This window comes from Etheostoma spectabile, chromosome 11 (assembly GCF_008692095.1).
Source record: "Etheostoma spectabile isolate EspeVRDwgs_2016 chromosome 11, UIUC_Espe_1.0, whole genome shotgun sequence".
Classification (NCBI taxonomy): Eukaryota; Metazoa; Chordata; class Actinopteri; order Perciformes; family Percidae; genus Etheostoma; species Etheostoma spectabile.
The window spans coordinates 6,779,926-6,799,599 of record NC_045743.1 but is presented as its reverse complement, the minus strand read 5'-3'; the positions used below and the strand labels follow the sequence as shown (position 1 = coordinate 6,799,599).

The window sequence follows — 19,674 nt, the reverse complement described above, 5'->3', positions numbered from 1 at the left end:
AAATGCATACAAACACAGGGTAAAAAGAGGATCTGCAGCAATGTGCAGTACAACAAAAATAATGTGTTATTTTGAAAATTAAACCATGTAAAACTATTCTGGTACAACCTCAAAATACAATTATGAAGCTGAAAATGAGCATACTACGGGCGCTTTAATGAGATATGATATGATTTAGAAAAATGACTTGCTAAACTAAAAGATATTGTAAACACAGTGCTCATTGGACCATTTTATTTCCATGACTAATTTACACTTAATACTGTGTCAAACAATATTCAGGAATGTTTACAGATGGAAGTAAGCATCACCTCAGCTCCAGTCTCGAAATGGTTATCCCCATGCTGAGATGAGACTCACTTTGAGTTAACTGCTCAAAGAGGAGATTGTGGCAGGACAGAATGAAGTTCAGAAAGTTTTGTAGGAGGCACAGTTCAGCTTCACTCACATCAAAGTGATTTGCATTTGGCCATTAGCCCCGTGCTCTGACCATGAACCCTGACCTCAAACCCAGAAATGTCTATTTTGAGTCTGTCCCACTGGCTGCTGAGTTGTGGCAGGTAGGGTGTCACAAGGAGGACATCTCAGCGGTCCAGCGAACGTTTCTGGATTGCTTCGGCCACCACGGTGCGCAGGAGAGAGATGACAGAACGAGGGTCGTCGCTGCCTATCACAGCGCTGCCTGACACTATCATGTTGGCTCCTGCCTGGAGCAAACAGAAGCATACACTTACTGCAAAAACACTCACTGAACTGGATTTGAATTGAAGGTGGTTACTTTATTAGAGCGATTTGTGGGTTTGTATTCCTTACCTCTGCACACTTGTGAATGCTGTCAGGGCCGACTCCTCCATCTACTTCAATGTCTAATGAAGGAAACTGACTCCTCAACCAGCTCACCTGGATACACAGAAATAAAAGAAAGAGCATGCAACCTTCTTACCATCATTTCTACAACATCATTTTCAGATATTAATGGGACTGCAAAAAGAGATGCAGTGCTGCGATTTAAATTGGAAGCATCCTCTGGACCAAATTTGAATGCCAGACGAAACTACTACGCTTTGGTGAACAAGTGCTTCTACCTGGGATGTGAACTTGTATAGTCATTTAACTTATCTAATTGTGATAAAATGATAAGGCAACACAAAGAAACAAGAACTGCAACTGAAAATCTTTTATTTAATACTTATGTAATATAACTGTGTGTACTTCTGTGGTTTAACAGAAACTTGAGCCTCAAAACACTGTGCAAGTAAACCTTTAGAGAGTACTAATGTAATCTACAACAACTGTTTTAGATGCAATGAATGGAGCATGCATCTGTAACTGCATTGTCTCAAAAATAATTGGCTAGTAGCTTGTTTATTTTTTGCACAAAGGCTGTTTATGTTTTTTTCCCATTATGTGATAGCATGCTTGTTATGTTACGTTTTTCACTAAGGTGTGGCACAATGTGCAAACAACTGTATTGTTGTCAATGCACTGCACTTTTGATACATGCTATTCTGTTAACAATTTTGATGATATGGTTTATATTAGGGAAAAACAAAAAAATATATCATATTGGTGATTTATTTAACCTGATCCCTGGTCTTTTGCTGCAGCACAAAGTCAAATCAGTAGCCTGCATGTCGTTATGTATCTCCGCTTGTCTCAAAATGGCACTGTATCTATGTTGTTGCAGTTGTGTGTAAGGTTCCTCTTTTTTTTTTCTCTCTACTTGTAATTTTTTCTTACCTTTGGCATCATGTCCTCCATGAACTTCTGCCCTCCAAAGCCAGGTTCAACAGTCATGACCAGAGCCATGTCGATCTGGTTAGCCCAGGGTGCTAGCTCTTCAACAGTAGTACCAGGCTTTATGGCCAAACCCACCTAAAAAAAAAATCACAGTATTAGTATGAAGATATATAAAATGCAGTTGCCTCAGCACTGATGTTTTTAGCTGATGCCAATATTTCATATTTTGCACATTATAGCTATTCTGCTTTGCAGCATTGTCTTCACACCTTCATGCCACTCTCCTTTATCTCCTTGATGAGGTTACCAGGGTTGGTGGTGGACTCAATATGGAATGTATACTGGTTGGCTCCTGCTGCAGCCATGGGCTTCACCCACTGCTCTGGCCGAGACACCATCATGTGCATGTCTGCAACAAATAATACTGCTTCGGTACTGCAAGTAGCAGAGGCATTCATGACTCAATGCGATGGGATAAGTGGGTTAAGGTAAGTCTAGCATGTGTTTGGGGATGGGTCTTGCCTCACCAAAAAAAGGGTCTTGGCCTACTGACTTCCTCAGGCACTCTACCATGGGGTGTCCAAATGTGAGGTTGGGGACAAAGTGCCTTAAAAGAGCAACAAAATCAGACATTAAACTTGACAGTTGTGGTGAAATTATCTCGTCTTGCATAAACAACTGCAAACAAACGCCTTGCATAAGAAGGTAAACAATGAAACCAGCAGGCAGAAGGAGGAAGTCTGTTGTTAAGACATGGAAGCCGTTATAATGTTTGACACCCTGAGGTTTTGAAAGCCTCGTCATTGACAAACACAAGCCAGAAAAATTCAGTTACATAAATATTAGCTTACTAAGCTTAACTTCTGGCATGCTAGCTTAGCTCGTTGATGTTAGCCAACTTTAGCTCTCGCGCACTGAACTTCCAATCGGCCTGCTATTCGTTAGCATGCTAGCTTATTTTATCTTATTTTAAACTGACCCGTCCATAACGTCGAGGTGCAGGTAATCTGCCCCGCACTCCATCATCCGCACGCACTCGCTGCCCAGACAGGACAGGTCGCTGCTCAGGATGGACGGACCGATCTTCGCACTGTAAGCCATGCTGTTACTGCCTGCTCTGCGTGCAGCACACCTGGCAGCTAACACGACTTAACCGCATCATGAGGTCCAACTTCCGCTTTTAGCCTTCAAAATAAAATGTAAGCAGATAGCTATCTAACAACCAAAATGTGTTAATTAAACTGCACAGCTGCTGACACTAACTAAAAAGAAGCCCAGATAGATTGCTGAGCTTGCCACGAAGGCATTTGTATCTACCGTATAGCTTATTTGCAAAGCAGTAAAACAGACCTAATTTTAACTGTCTTAAAATAGGTTTTAGGATATTGCCTTGCATTGGAAAACATGTTGACTCAAACACCGGTTTGCAAAAATACAGTATTATTATTTTTTGTTATTATTGTATTTTTTATTTTTTTAGGGATTCATTCTTTTGCTTTAGCAATACATTTGCATCAACTATATTTCAAGTCAAATCCATCTATCCATCCATCTTCATCCGCTTATCCGATTTCGGGTCGCGGGGGCAGCAGCTCCAGCAGGGGACCCCAAACTTCCCTTTCTCTCCACCTAGTCCTGGGTCTTCCCCAGGTCCGGGTCAAATCATTTCAGTGAATATTTGTGATAATAATTTTGAAAATACTAATCAAATCATCGTTTTCCTGCATTCTCAAATGTAGTTTTATTTAAAATGTCATCACTTCCGGTCTCACTCGGTTGTCTAATAGTAACTTGATGCAACTCCTCACTTCCGCCTTCAAAACATGACGTTGCCTACTTCTTGACACTAGATGGCGCAAAGCTCTTTTGGGTAATGAACTGTCATGTCAGCCATTCACGGTGGATTTAAGTTGAATTGTGACTGGGTGTTGTTTGAGGAGAAGATTATAGTAATCAAAGCTCATGTCAGCGTGTGTCTGTGTCAGCATAGCCTTGTTATTGGACTTTTATGAACGTGTTTGCTCATTGCATACAAAACTGCAACTTATTCCCGCAAAACTTAAATTGTTATGGTGTTTCTGTGCTATGATAAAGGCAGAGAATGGCAGAGAAGTCATGGAACAGAACTGTGAACACAACCTAAAAACCAGATTTGGACACTTTAATAGAATGGGATACCATTTTTGTAATCAGTCTAGACCTATTGTGTTAAGTAGGACACCAAGTAATGTGGGACACAGTTAACTAAATGGTGTACAGGGTATAAAATTGCCAAATCTGTTGAATCCTTTCTCAATTGAAATTACCCGGCATTCTCTCTGCTTCTATGTTAACTCTGTTTGGCCATTGGTTTCATGTTTTACAGTAATGTCCCTCTGAGATTTCACAGACTTCTTGACAGCCCTCCATCTGTCTCTGTCATTCTGCTGGGCCGTCACTACAAATAGTTACATGTCAGTATGACCAGATAGACAGTTTAATGGGCGCAGAGAAGAAAATATGTTTCACACGTGGTGCTACAAGGCATTTAATGATATAACATTGTCTTTGATTTAGACTTACTATTGGAAGAGCCTTTAATGCCCCATGTTAACTTAACTTCCATTAAACAAAATAGTTAGTGCCGGTGGATCCCATGCTTATCAACAAAACGCTTAACTCAGGAATAATCCAATTAAATGCAACTGAATAACGTAAAATCTGCCCCATTAATTTTTGTCATTGTTAGCATTGTTAGTCATATCATTTATATCATCTAAAGTATGGTTATTTGACTGAAGTTTGTGTGGACAGCTTCTAGATATGGAAAAATGCAAGTTTTCCCAGATGTCACATAATCTCTGCATACTCCTGTACTAATGGCATATTATCTCATAAAGTTTGGTGTCATTATAACTCTTCAGAGGTAAAGCTTGGATTATTTTTCTGATTTGTTTGTCATCTTCATCATCACACAGTCCACTAAAACATTTTTTTTATTTTTCAGATAAGTGTTTAAATTGTCGTGATTTAAAAGAAGCAGATGGTTGAGATTTTAAAAACCCTCTGCAGAACTCTGCTGAGGCTCAGCTCACAAAGTGCCACACTCATATACCCAGATGGGCTAAACAGAATCTGACATTTATGAGTTTCTCCACGTTTTGCATTTACTGCATGCAATGATGGAAACACGTACTCGAGGCAGACAGGAAGATGATACATGTGATTTTTAAATGGTGTTGAGGAAAAGTAAGTTGGCTTCACAAAGAACTGGGGCCTCAATAGTCTCTGAGGGAGGTAGTAAAAAAGCTTCAGGCGTTGACAGTAATTTTGTGACCAATGCCATAGAGGGGCGGAGTTTTATAAGTCTGTCCCATTCAGAAGTCCTTAAAGGTGTCTCTCTGATTCTTCAGAGCAGAGCATTCTTTTTCCTGCAGCTGACACTAAGGGACATTCTTCACCTTTAGAGTAAAACTCTCTAACACCAAGCACATAATTTCAGTCAACAAAGCTTCTGCTTAACAGAGGTCCCCATTAAAGACACCTTTTCTGGTTTAGTACAGCTCAGGAATGTGACTTACACTGTTAACATATTCTCATCTTTAAAATAGTCCAGAAAAACCCCTATTGTCCAGGACTGAACTGTCACATATATTCATACAAGATCAACAAAATGTTTTCAACAGGCACTTTGACCAATATGTGAATCCTAAACAAAACCTTGAATGTTTTGAGCAGCATGAATTATTTATATATACTGCACATTAGGTATAAAGTCATTACTGGTGTGAAGCTGATTTACCAGCCTTAAATTGTGGATTGAGCTTGAAGTCTTGCTTCTCCTTAATACTATCTCATCTTACTAGAGGTATGCTGTTGGCCCGCCAAATTTAATGGCTAAGACTTTCAGAATTTATCTGGATGATCAAAATCCTTAAACATGTATATGCACTGTATATTATGGTTTGCGGTCCTAATGAGTTTGTGGATGAAAGATTTCTCGTTGCATGCGTTCCTGCATATCAGTCACCTGTGAAGACATTAAACAATATCTTTTGTTGAAAAGCTGAACACTAATCAATTCCAATCCAGGTCTACTCAATTAGTGAGTGTTCATTTTCATAATGTATCAGCTGTTGCCATAAGGTTCTGGTTGCTGAGCTGCTAATTAATGTGATGTGTTTTTTTAGTCAGAGTGTTTTTTTTAATAGATAGATATATTTGGGTTTTTTTCAAAATGTTTCCACCAGGTATTATCTCTTTTATTCTCTTTTTATATCTCATTGCTTTATCAACAATTGTGTCCCTGGAGGTTTAGGTTTCGCTGTTACAGGTAGCTAATTAACGGCCAAACAGCAGCATAAATTAGGCATGTTTGAACTTGTTTGAACTTGTTTAACAGTCTTTTGAAGTGAGTCATTTACTAACTTTGTATTAATTATCTGGTAAATCAATGCCAAGAATAATGAAGAACCTACTGAAAATAGCGTACTGAAAAACAGCCTATGATAATACAATTGCTAATCTGCAGGGGAAATCTTGTGCTGATTACATATAGGAAAGAATCCCTGTGTGTGCTTTAAATGTTCTTCAGGCTGTACATTTGCATTGAGCAGTATGTGAGCTGTAACCTCAGATAAATTATCTTATGTGACCTTAAACCTGTGCTGTAGAAGGCAGGAACAGGAATGGAGACAGTTCTGCTCTGTTTTTTGTTCTTTTTCCTCTGCAGTGGTTGATTATAAGAATTTGGTACAGCTCCAAACTTTTCATGTATTATCTTGATTGAAACCTTCCTCCCACTTCCTGCCAGCAGTTGACTCGAGCCTCCTGAGCAAACAGATAGCATTAACCAGTTTCTTGTGATGGTCGGAAGGAGAGTGTAGGACATGTATCCTTGCAGTCTCTCCCTTTTCCTGGGCTCTATGGGTCCATGAGTGGAAAGGGAAAGGTGGGGTGACTGCTCCCTCCCTCTGCTAGGTTAATGCTCCCAATCAAGTTTGTTTTCCTGCTTTTCTTGGGGGTGGGTCATAGGCCTTCAGTATGGATCCTTAACACGCAAACTTTGATTTGGTGAGTATTTGAAGTTGAGATGTCCATAAAGATGGAGAGTAGGATTAGTAGGAAAAAGCACAGCAGGACTGTCTGTGCATCCTGTAAACTGCTACTTTATAGGTTAACAAAGTAGTCATCAAATCAAGTGTGAGTAAGTCTTGGCCATTATAGCTGGTAATGCTCTGTGGATGTTGTAGAAAGGCTTTTCATTATGATGGTGCACTCACAGGAAATGCAGTTGCTGCAAAGACTCATTGTGGCCCCCAGACCTGTAATCATTAACCACAGTAAATTAAGACTTTGGAACCATAAAAAACAAAATTGGTGGTCTTTATTTGTGCTGCTTGGCCTGTGATTGCAGGGTGTTTTTCAGTGTATGTTGTATAAAAAAGTAAATATACCATACATTATGTCACTTAATTACAACAAGTACATAAAGTACATGGAAGTAGCCTACATACAATTTGAAATCAGTGAAGTGGCCTTTAACATTAAACATCTAACATACTTAAGTGGTTAGATGCTGTCTTGCTACATGTCCAAAGATGTTAGTGTCATCAGAATAAGTAGCTCTATGTCAATTATTAAAACAGCATTAAATCATTTTATGTCATGGTGTGTATTCTCTGACATTACTTCAACTTTATGAACCCTGACCACAGCACACTTCAGACCACTAGTGGCCAGCATGTAATAGCAATTGCATGCGGAAACCCCCTCTAGGGAGAAATGGACCCTTCCACCAGTCATAATTTAAAGCTTTATTGAGGACAAAGTGTCACTTCAAAGGGCCAGAAATGTGACCACAGCAGCACTGATGACATTTTAAAATTACATTACATATTAGTTGTAATGTAATAAAAACAGATTTATTCAGAGTATGTTTTTGGTGATATAATACCAGTAGCCCACTAGGTTTATGTGAGCAAAGCTCACCTCCCGACTTCATACAAAATCTAATCCACCTGATTTAATCTTTAATATTTGAAGATTGTGGATGGAAGGGGGCTGCTGAAAACAACAAAGCAAGATTCAATATGTTCTCACAACATGTGATCCTAGAGTGCAGTGGTTTGGTTTATGAAAACGGAAAATCCAGTTCTAATAAAATTGCTTATCTGAGATCAGACGTAATTTTTTTTGTTATGTGTTATCCTAGTTGTTTCATTTTCCTTTAAACTAATCCTGTATTTGGAATCTTGTGCTTTAAGATGTGTTTTTAAATAGCTAGTATCAACCAACATAAATCAGACATTTCTCTTCGACTTTTTAGCATTAATTCAAACATGCGTATATGATACACATGATAGACACAGTCTTAAAGTCTTACAAATGTGTCTAAATTCTTCAGAGAGCAGCCTGATCAGTATGTGCAGGCGGATCTGTGAATCATGAGGATTCTCTCGCCTGGTAGTGGCTAAGAATACAACACAAACATCAGATGCAGAGTTTTAATCAGCTGTGGAGAAAAAGAAAACGTGTAATATTTGGCACAAAGTGTTCATTGCTTTTAGTCCATTGCCTTTAGATCAAATAACTTTATTGTGAAATACCACTTTCACATGATCCACGTGGGAGTATGATTCCTGACTCCAGCTGGTGTTTCCAACAGCTGTTGGACCCACTATGGAGAGTGCATAAGAATCCAGCGGTATCAAGAAATTCTCCATAATCCTTGTCCTCAGCGAAGAGTTGTTAAGGGATTTTGACTGGCATCTGGGATGCACACAGATGCAGTTACGTACATACAAAATTAACTCCAACTCTCCATGATGTTCTCTCTTTAATTCTTTAAGGTAAAACAGGCCTGTTATAGGATTTGATCTGGATGAGTCTCTGCAGGGTGCAGGGTGCAAGGTTAACATTTAGACCTTGAAAAGTTAAAAACCAAATAACCAACCTTAAAATAACTAATTACTGAAGGAAAAATAATCCACCACAATAAAGCAGTGGACAAAATCACAAATGTTTACAATATGTAGGATATCAAAGAAAGAGTTACACATAAGGTTGTCATTACTGATGATGAACACAACTGAAAGTTCCAACTGGAAGAAGTTAACACAATGTTTAGCATGTTTGATTAGCATCCGTGTATGTGAATGACTGAGTGAGTATAGTATTATTATATTGTATTAGAAGTGCAACTAAAAGGCAAGTAAGGAAAACTACAGGAAAAGTCCCCAAAAAAAGTGTTTAATCTTGTTGCTTGGTGGTGTACTTTTCTCAGGCAGGCAGACAACTCACCAACCGTGGAGAATATCAGGGTATTTCTGATGCATTTAATGCTAAGGCACTTCAGCCAACGACACTAAATGTCAGGTTTTCCAAATAAAAGGCCAGTGGTTTTCTCTCTAGATTTACCTTTGTTTATTATAACCTTGATTTAATCGTGTGATCTAATTGGGATCAAGATCTCTTTTACAAGAGAGGCCATGGCTTAACACAATGGGTGACATTTATCAAACAATAGTATATTGTCCCAAAAACAATCAAGCCTCAATATTTAATGATGTGACATTTATCATGGATGTCACTGTTTATGTCTTCAATCTTGGCAGTGAAACATGTGAGTGCCTTTATCAGGGGAAATTGCTTCCATCAAAGGCCTGTGTGATTGACTCTGAAGACTTACACATACTGTACATCCCGCTATCCAATTAACCTCACACAGAGAATGGACGGAAGTGAGAGCAGGAGTGTGATGGGTTACAGCCCCCCGGAGACACACAGACGTCCCCTATGAGAGCACTTCACCAAACTCCAGATTCAATTGTTGCAGCTTTGCTACTATCTGACTGTTTTCATTCAGCTTTTAGATATCCTTTGAGGTATTTTTGCTTCTGGTATTCTGTTTTTCCTGCTGCTGGTTGGCTGCGTGAAAGGCTAATATTGACTTTAGTGATGTGTTTTTTGTTTGGCATGGGAACGCTTCAGGCTTTGGCTGGCGCTGGCCTCTTTGAGTGGCTTACCAGAGGGGCCTGGCAGATAGCCAGCATGTATAACAGCTTATAATGGACTCTGCTACACAGTACTGCCCTTCTCATCTGATGAGAAAAGAGAGTAAGAAACTGTTATGTTGGTACAGGCCATTGTGTTTTGAGTAAGTTCACAGCATTGCGTTAAAATGTTTTGGAGTGATGATGTTATTTGTAGTGTCAAAGTTGAATATCTTTTAGAGATAATAAATAGAGGATTTAACCTGGCCTCTTTCAGTTTCTTGAAGCCTAAGCAGTTCCATATAGGACAGTACTTATCTTCTGTGCTAGGAACCATTCCACAGCATTGAGAGAGAAAAAGAGAATACAGAAAATATGGATCACAATTAAGGAGCAAGGATCAATGGGCCCTCTGCCAACAGATTTCACGAACTACTCCATCAATACGAACAGAGGCACGATAGGGAGTTGTGCAGTACAAATCCACACAAGTCTTGACAAATCTTTCTCTCACTAATGCAGAAACTATCTGAAAGATAAATAGAAACCCTTGTCAGTTTTGGAGGAGATCCAACCACCAATTTAGTTCGGCGATATAACAAATCAATGTTGTTGTTTAGACAGGGTGTTCCCTCACTGGGTTATGTAAGATCTAGCACCGGAGAACTGAAAAAAAACGTTGCTTCATCAGGGTGGATTTCCCTTGAGTAAAATAACCAGTTCTGTGGGTAACTTATTAATTATAGTAACCATGCGACTTGAAGATTATGTTTTTGTTTGCAACGACAGCTTGACGTTTGCTTTTTTGCCCAACATTTTAAATTGTGAGCTGCAAAGAAGACGGTAATAACTTTGTCCAAAAATTTACTTTTACTGCATGTACAATGTACTTTTATTTAATAAAGTGTGTAAAATTAGGATTAGGCATTTGTGAAAATCGTAAATTAAGTTGTAAATGCTGTACTTTAATATTACTGAAAAATTGCAATCTTCTTTGTGAGATGACTGCTGTTATTTTAAGGAATAGTTTGACATTTTGGGAAATAACATCTTTTTGCTTCCGTGAGAAGATTGATATCAGTGTCTTCTTCGTGGTAAACATGAAGCAACGAAAAAGGCAGCCTGTTAGCTTAGCATGAATACTGGAAACAAGCTCACTAATTAGTACATCACGTTCTTTCTCTAACATATTTCCAAAACTATTTCTTTGATTTAATGTAAGAGAAAGATAGACATGCCAAATTTGTAAATGTTAAATTTGCTGTACCTTTACCTTTTATCCTTGTTTGAACCTAAATTACTGGAATATTCCGTATGGTATGGAATGTAGTTTGTTATCTAAAAAAATACTCCTTTGTTTTGATAATAGATCTTGTTTGCTTTCTTATGAGAAATTAGATGACAAGATTGATGTTATTTTCATTTTGTTTTGATGTTTCTACGTATGTCAACGTAATTACAAGTCTCGGAGACCACACACGTTCGGGGATGATTCCTTAAAAGCTTGTTGCTGTAAACAAACAACAACAAAAAGAGCTTTTACAAGGTCAAGTCTTTATTTAACAATGTGATAAAACTGAAAACATGTGCTGATATGTCTGCAGCTTTTCATTTACAAATAATAACAAACAGTAACAGCAGCAATAACAACCACAATTCTGCTTGGGAAGGCCCAGGTTTATCTTGCTGCTTATCTGTAGTTGTCATGACATTCATGTAAATTTCACTTGTGCATTCCTGTGGTATTAAGACACTCATGGATCCCTGGCAGGAATTTCCCCTGGCCCGCTCTCTGTTTTTTCTGCTGTGTCCCTGCCCGTCCTCTGGAGGTGAGGGAAAGTTCAACCACACTAAATCTGGAATCTTCATCTTTATTTTTAGTGTTTCTCTGCATTGTTTAGGGCAATGAGTCCACATCACTATTAAAAGATTTCCATTTTTAAGTAGTTCACATATTTTTCACAGGTTCCTAAATTATTAATGAAAGTAAAAATAATGTGTGCAATTTTGCATGTGCCTGCTTGCATGGGTTTGTTTCACAGTGTACCCAGATCCATATCAAATCCTTTGTGTAAAACAGGGGCCGAATATAATCTTCAACAAACCCATGAATGCATAAAGGAATAGGATAACTGCTGCAATGATTATGTTAGTGGCCGGTGGGAGAATCGCATTACTTGCAGACAAAGGAGAAAAGAAACGTTTGAATAGCATCTTAAAAATAACACCGGAAAAACCAGAAGTGATTCATGTTAATGCCTTGGCAACATCATAATGTCTCTCCAGAACTGTCTCCAGCTGTGTTGCCCAAATGATTATGGGTAAATGTACACTACAATCAATATCACCTTCACTTCATAAGGGTGTGTGAAATTTTCCATAATAGTTTGAGATATTCAGTGATGGCAAAGATCAGGTGAATGGAGACATGGTTCGGAAGGGTGGGACTTTTTGTTTTCCTTCTGCGTCATTCCTGAGCAGCGGCAGTAGATATCATGTCCAGATGTCATTGCGGGTTATAGTGAACACTATGTTATTTCCCCTTTTTGCCTCATAGCTTTCCTGCTGTCTATTAGGACAAGATCACTTGGCAATAACAAATTGATTAATTTGAGAACAAAATATTTACTATGTAAAACTTCTATGATTAATATTTTTAGAATAACAAATGATCAAATAACAATGTGTAATGTGACAGGGAGATAAACCCACTTAGATTTGTAACCCAACTGCCCTTCCCCTCAGCTCTTTGGGGTGTTTTAGCATAATTTCCGGTCTGAAACTTTACCTTTTTAGTTCACTATTCCCGTGAGTAAATATTGGACATGCCTTCTTCAGGTGTTTAGAACACAACTCCAAATTGATGCTAATGCTTCTCATGTCTCCTGGATGTGTAAATAGACCTCTGTTTACTTGCTGAAAGGGGATAACATGTCAATGTCGTGTTTACAGCTTAAATCTGTAATTTAACTCAGTTTAAAGATGTCAACACAGCTGCCCAGATACAGTCAGATGACACAAATCAACCAATATACAGTATGTTTCTCATAAGAAGTCCTCTGTGAGGCCTGTATGTGTCTGAGCAATGTTATGACTCTCCAGAGGCCAAGTTGGGTTATTTCCATATTTCACCATGTACACAATTCTCTGACACCACTTTCATCACCACAGATTTCAGAATTTGGACATTTATGGGTAGTGATGGCGCAGTAGATAAGACACATGTCTTTGGTGTGGGAGACTCAGGTTTGATTCCCACTGCGATACATCAACCAACGTGTCCCTGAGCCTAACCCCTAGTTTCTCCAGAGATGTGCGATTAATATATATATACATATATATATATATATATATATATATATGTATAGCATTGAATAAAAAAGCATGTAATGTAGCTGACTCTGACAATTCTTGGCTGTGACTCATGGTGGAAAACTACACAGTAACCACAAAACAGTATGTAACCAGGCACAAATATACACAACACAAACAGATACAATTATGTGATGATTTATATGTTTAGAATCATGATACTCAGCATTTTTGCTCATGGGAGTGAGTTTTTTTCAGGCAGCACATGGCAGCTATGTCAGGACCCTGCTGACTCCCTGACCATAATGAAATGAGTCAATGCTGAGGATCCACGGCAACTTATTCTTGAACCCAAACTGTCAATCTGTTTATGTCACATTCACCTTGCACTGTAACACTGTAACAGGAAAACACACTTAGATACAAGAGCATACACCCATTATTCATTTTACACCAAATGTTAGAGCCCCAAAAGCCATGGAGGTTAGATAGGAGACAGGGCCCTACAACGCAGTGTTGTGAAAGACTTGGTTGAAAGGGGAGAGCTGACCTGGTAAGTGAACATTTGATTAACTGACTTCCTCTTTGCTTTGGGCTTCATTGGCCCTGATCGCATTTAGAATGCTCTGTAACCATTTTGCAGCAGAACAGAGAACATAGAGGAACCCAATAGAACAGAAAGGTAAAATATAAAAAAAAATGTTTAAGCTAATGACAGAGACTCAAACAAATGGTACATAAACTAATAAATTAGCTCATAGCCAATTTAAACCACCCCTTAACTTTGTCCTTCAGAGCAAACCTGATTCTAAGAACATTTTTTTATGACTTGACAATTGTACTCAGAACTATAAGTTATGAACACTTTTACCGCTGTATTGAATTACGTTTTCATTACTTTCAGCTGTTACACCTTAACTTGTGAATGAACGGGTTGCATGGAAGCACAAAAATCTGTTGATTGAGCTATTTGTTTAAACATTTTTAAGCCTACCTAGAGCATTTACTGACCCTGCCCTTGTGAGAAAGTGTAAACTGCGCTGCCATATGTTTTCACCCCCTGGCATGACATGGACACACACATTTCCAGACAGGCAATCACGGTTGCACATTTTACATTTGCTCAAAGCAGCGCACACACAATGTGCAGAGATGCACATTAAGTCTTGATTAATGTGTAAAGAATTTGAAAGAAACGGGCTGAGCCTTTGAAATCTGTATGTCAGTGTTTCCATTACAAAGCCACCTACTCAGGACTATTTCTACACACCGAATAATCCGCCTAGCAGGAGAAACAGGAGGGAAAGGTCCAGTGGAAAGAAGGCCTAGTGGGAAAATATATGAGGATTTAATTAATGATATGAATCTGAAAGTAATTACAAAGTGTAATGACAGAGAGGTGAAGTGTTTTTAAAGCTTGGAGCAATGTAATGGGGCACCTGTGTGTGCTTGTAGGCGACCTGTGTTTTTATGTGTGTTTTTTTTTGACCACCCCCAGAGAAAGGTCTGTGTGTGACCAGTCTGTGGCCTGGTGTGGATCAGGTTTGCTGCTTGTGTGTGTCCCTGCCATGGACCCCCTCTGGTGGGCCGAGGTGATGGATGATGCCTGGAAGCTCTGGAGCTGAGTGTTCATATGAGTGCCTGTCTGAGCAGCTACCACACAGTTATGGATGATAGACGTTTTTGAGTATGTGTGCATGTGTGGGTATGTTTGGGTGTGAATGAGTGACAGGTTACTGATGGCTGTTGTGTTTCAGGTGTTATTCTAGTATTATTGATTACAAGGTGACAGGTATGTGAAGAAAAGCTATTTAATACTGTAGCAGAGAGTGGTGAAACACACACCTACGCATGCCTCCTCCCAAAACTTGTGTTTGTTCAAAGCCCCCACTGCTACTATAGAATTACCAACCATATACCAAGTGCAAGGCCAGAATAGAAAGCCCAGTTTGGGTTGCAGCCTTACTTATGACATATCGACCTCAATAGAAATGTTCATTCATCAGTCTGCAACACAGACAGGAGTTTACTAAAAAACTCAGAGAACCTACCACTTTTCACGGTTTAATGTATGATGCGTGGAAGGTGATTCCCGACAGAACCAGTCAGAATACTTCTGTATGAAGGTGAACAATGGGCCTTTGTTTTTTACAGGTAAGTGCTGTAGCCGGCATCTTGACTATTGATTTACTAATATTCCTATTCTTCTTCTGTGCGGACAGCTTTTGATGAAGAATCCCCCCATAGATCATTGTTAAAAAAAGCCTATAGGCTACAGCCATGCTTTGAGGTTGAGGTTAAATGCTAACATCAGCATGCTAACATGCGCACAGGGACAATGTTTACGTTCTGATGCTAAACAGGATATTAACAACAGATATGTGATAATAATGTAGACTTATTTTGCATCTATAAGTTTAGTGTGAGGTTTAGTTTGAATCTTTATTTGGCTGTTTGCCCAGTGTAAGATTGGTGTGCATCTTGCATGTGCCAAGAAGCAAGTCAAAAGACCTCAACATGAAAGTGCACCAAAATAAATTATGTTCCTTAGTCATATTTCTTCCCTTTTTTTTGGTCTTTTTTCAAATGGTCTTCATTTTAATTAAGGGAGTTTCCACATAAATAAGAAAATCTGACAAAAAGACTTACAGTACATTTTTGACATAATTCCTAAATTATGGTCCTTTGATGTTCCAGGTTACTATGGTAACCTAATTGGATGGGTCTGCAAATGATCAAGATCATACATTTTGTTACACTGAGACAAGATGCTGCAAAAAAATCTCTGCTGTAGGTTAGTTTTTGTGTTGAGTGAAAGTTCTTGGCTGCAGATGCCAGTGAATTGTTTCTTATTTTACAGCTGCAATATAACTTGAATTTGTTGATCAACTGCACCTAGCAGTTGTAGACAATTATGTAACGTAAACTTACATCAAATAGTGGGGCTATTAGATATTTTAGTGTTCAAAATCAAAATGAAATAGCTTCAATGATTACAACGTTGACTCAAAACAACTGCATGGGCAGAAGTGGGACAGAAGAGGACAAACCCAGTATTTCACACAGAAATAGTCTATTCATAACTAAAGGCCAGAGGGAAAACACAGTCTGTGACATGTTTTCATTTGGTCAATTGTGTGAGTGAATGCTGAGATTTGGTGTCACACACACAGACATTGGGCGTGTCAGTTCTTGGCTTCCCCACCCAAACCACCCTCACCCTCACCCACACCCGGAAACTACAACTTCCTCCCCTATTCATCTCACTGCGATTTTGTTTTATTTCTCAGGAGCTGTTTCACAAACTCATTTGTCAAGCCACACAAAAGTTGACTGAGCCTTGTGAAACCAAGCTTAGGAAAACAGTGGCAGGGAAACTTAGCTTTTTCATACACAGAGAAGGATTACAGAAACCTCAATCAGTTGGGTTTTGAGGTTATTGTATCGAGTCCAACCTCATCCACAATGAGATGCAGAAGTTTCAGTTTCAGTTACAAAGTTGGTTTGTATTGGAAACAGTCAAATGTAGTTCATCTTGTTTGTGCGGGTGCATTTATGCACGCTCATTTTGAATTCCTTCTTATCACAGCAGGCTGCATGGTGTGTGGGGTAGCTTGAGAAAGAGTGAACGTAGAACCATAACAACATGATGAAGAAAGAGTTGAGATTGTTCCAGTGTAGCAGTGGAAGTTTTACTCCTGCGTAAGTTACTGGGATGTTGTGGAGGATTATGAGTTCCTCTTGTTAAAGCCAAGACGCTCCGAGGTGGTTGTTGAATGACGTACAGACATTCATTTTCACCTCAGGGTGTGAATTGTGTGTCTGTGTGTCATGTTGAGAAAAAGTCCCTGTAAAATGATACTATGCAGAGATCTATCTGCCCTGCTATCCAAAAAAAAGAAAATTGAAATAGAGGATGAAAGAGACAGAGATGTTTTTCTTTTCCTTTTGATGACAGACAGACACAAACACTGGCGCATCATCAGTGACATTAATTGTTGAACTAAGATTCTGTATATACAATAGAGGCTCTGTGAATAATGTGAATAGCTTATGGGTAACAATGAAGAAATGAAATGTAACCGCAACTGCAGCTATACTGTCTAAACACAAAAAAATTCATAGGTGTCATGGTGGTTTAGTGACAACATATTTCATTTGTTTTCCCTATAACATCTGCTCTTGCAATGCAATATCCATTCAAAGCAACTTAAGTTTTTTCATGGTAATGTGTATATCTATAGAAGCTCACAGCTCTTGGTTAAGATTAGGGACAGATCATGTCAATATTTAAAAAGTCAATGTGACTTGAAGGACAAGACACAGCCTGTTTACGTGTTAATCTTTTCCTAACCGTAACGAAAGGGATTCTGTTACTTATTGGAAATATATAGCTTCCAATACTATAGAAAAAACATTACCAGGGGATACAGTCCAGGCAGAAAACACGTTTCCCTACAAAACTTAATTGAGAAAACAATTTCATAGTATATAAATGTACCATAATTTCTAGGAGACTGTTGGCAGGAGAGACCATTGTTTTAGTATGGATCTTTGTTCTTTCTGTAGGAACTAAAACCCTAAAAGACATTTGAGTCAATAGCTAAAACAAAGCATTATAAAAGAATAGTGTATATGTTCACCTCCTTGACCCTGTAATGGAGTCAGAATGAGCATGTAGGGTCAACTTACAATTATTAGTTCATGCCATCTCTTTTTCTTTGTTTCTCACATGACTTTTTGGGAGAAAACCGACTTGGGGATATTGCTTTACATGGAGTATGTTTAAGAATTCAGATGTTCTAATGACGTTTAATAATTTAATGCCAGAACTCAAATAAGATGAATTACATCTTTGGCAACATGCTCTGTATAGTTTTATATTCTGTGGTGAATACAGTAAGTGGGTTTTGGCATGTGCTCAATTTTATTGTTTATTTATTATTTTTCAGTGATTATAATGAGACTTTCAGAATGCAGAAAAACAGAATTGTTTTTGTGTGAGCTGCATTAATTTGTGAACACTGCTGACTTTGGGGGATTTCCATGTTTCAGTTAGATTTAGAGTTTCACCCTAAAGTACATAGTTTTATAGTCTTCTAAAGACAATTTAAAACTATTGTTTATAGTGAAAAACTATACACTACTATATATTATAGGGGAGCTATACTGGCATACGGTAATTACGGTAAGGGGCCCTGCTCATTTCCTTTTCCTGTGCCTGTGTGTTGGTTGCGTTTTGGTTTGCTCTGCTGCTCACGACATACCAGTTCGTTTGTTAGATTTGCTATTACAGCGGCTAACTGTCCGCTAAACACTTATTCTATAGCAGTTCTCCCTAAGCACTCACATATCTTCTCATTTTTTAGCGACTTTTGTTAAATAAAGCTGTTTTAACGCTTGGTAGCTAACGCTCCCTTTACTTTAGCTTAGCTGCTAATGACTTTAGCTTAGCAGTTAGTTATGTGGGCCCCCCTCTCCGACTTTCTCCTGCTCGGGTGTGAGATGTTTGTTACTCCTGCCATCCTTTAGCGGTATGGCGTGTGTAACAATTTTGTAGTTATTTTTGGACGGGAGGCGAGGCTTAGTAAGTTAGAAGTCCGGATCCGCACCATGACAGATCAGTCGTCAGTACTGTAGCTAACCCCCCCCCGTATTTCAGCACGGGCCGGCCTGAGCCGGGGATTTTAGCCTGGTAGTTCCCGCGAACTCCGGAGCAGCCAGGCCCTAGTGGCTGGGTTACTGTGCGAGGACGAGGGAAAAGACAGTCGTAAACTTTCCAAGGCGTCGGACCGCCACCCGCCTGTTAGCGTTCTAACAGATTTTCCCCACCAGCAACCCCCCGCTAAAACCCAAAATTTGGGTTTATGGGCGCTCCATTTGAGAAACGTAAAATTTAGCAAAGCCGGCCGTATTTAATGCATCCCGGGGCCCCCTAAGCGGGGGATTTTTGACTTCCGCCGTTGGCAAACACCTATACAAGAGTCTATCTGATAGTGCTGAGCAAATTTAGGAAACGTTCCGTTTAGCTTTTAATTCATTCCCCAAGCCCCCAAAAAAACGGAGGACCCAGCTATATCCCCCCAAAATCGTCATTTTTTTTGAAGGCGCGGCTGACGGATCAACCGTTGCCCTTAAAAAAAAAGAAATAAAAAAAGAAGGTTGCCCATGGTAAACCAAAAACCGAAAATTTAAAGCAAAATATGGGGGAAATTTGAGAAATCGGCGCTCCACCAAACGGGAAAAATTCTCGTTTAAACTGGAAAAGTGTTTTAAAACGTATAGGGGGGCCCTCCGTAATCCCAGACGCGACTACTCGCTTGATAGGGGGAAAATGGAAAACCCCGGGCTTTTCAGTATAGCCAGGCAAACAAAGGTCCGCTCTACGACCAAAGTATTCCATAGTTTTGTAGAAAAAATTTTATGATTCTTAAATATAAAATTTTAAATATTAGAAAAAAATTCCCAAAGACCCCTTTCTGGCACTGATATCTTAAACTCAGGAACCTTAGAAACGCTGAAAAAACCAGATACAGTTTTGACTGCTTTGCTTCCTTGATTTTTTAAAATTTTATTAAATTATTTTATCTAACCCATCAACCTGCTCTAGACCATCCGAAGGCTACTTAAAAAATTTTACCTTTATAAA

The 19,674-nt window shown here is 38.9% G+C and overlaps 1 protein-coding gene across 1 annotated transcript; it reads right to left on the bottom strand.

The window, feature by feature from the left end:
- Positions 1–209: 209 nt before the first annotated feature.
- rpe (ribulose-5-phosphate-3-epimerase) lies at positions 210–2,911 on the bottom strand. Its single transcript, XM_032529596.1, has 6 exons — positions 2,720–2,911; positions 2,268–2,347; positions 2,010–2,149; positions 1,741–1,875; positions 814–900; positions 210–707 (listed from the first exon to the last, which is right to left on the bottom strand). The coding sequence occupies exons 1-6, from the start codon at positions 2,839–2,841 to the stop codon at positions 585–587; spliced, it is 687 nt and encodes a 228-aa protein (XP_032385487.1). The 5' UTR covers positions 2,842–2,911; the 3' UTR covers positions 210–584.
- Between the last annotated feature and the right edge of the window lie 16,763 nt (positions 2,912–19,674).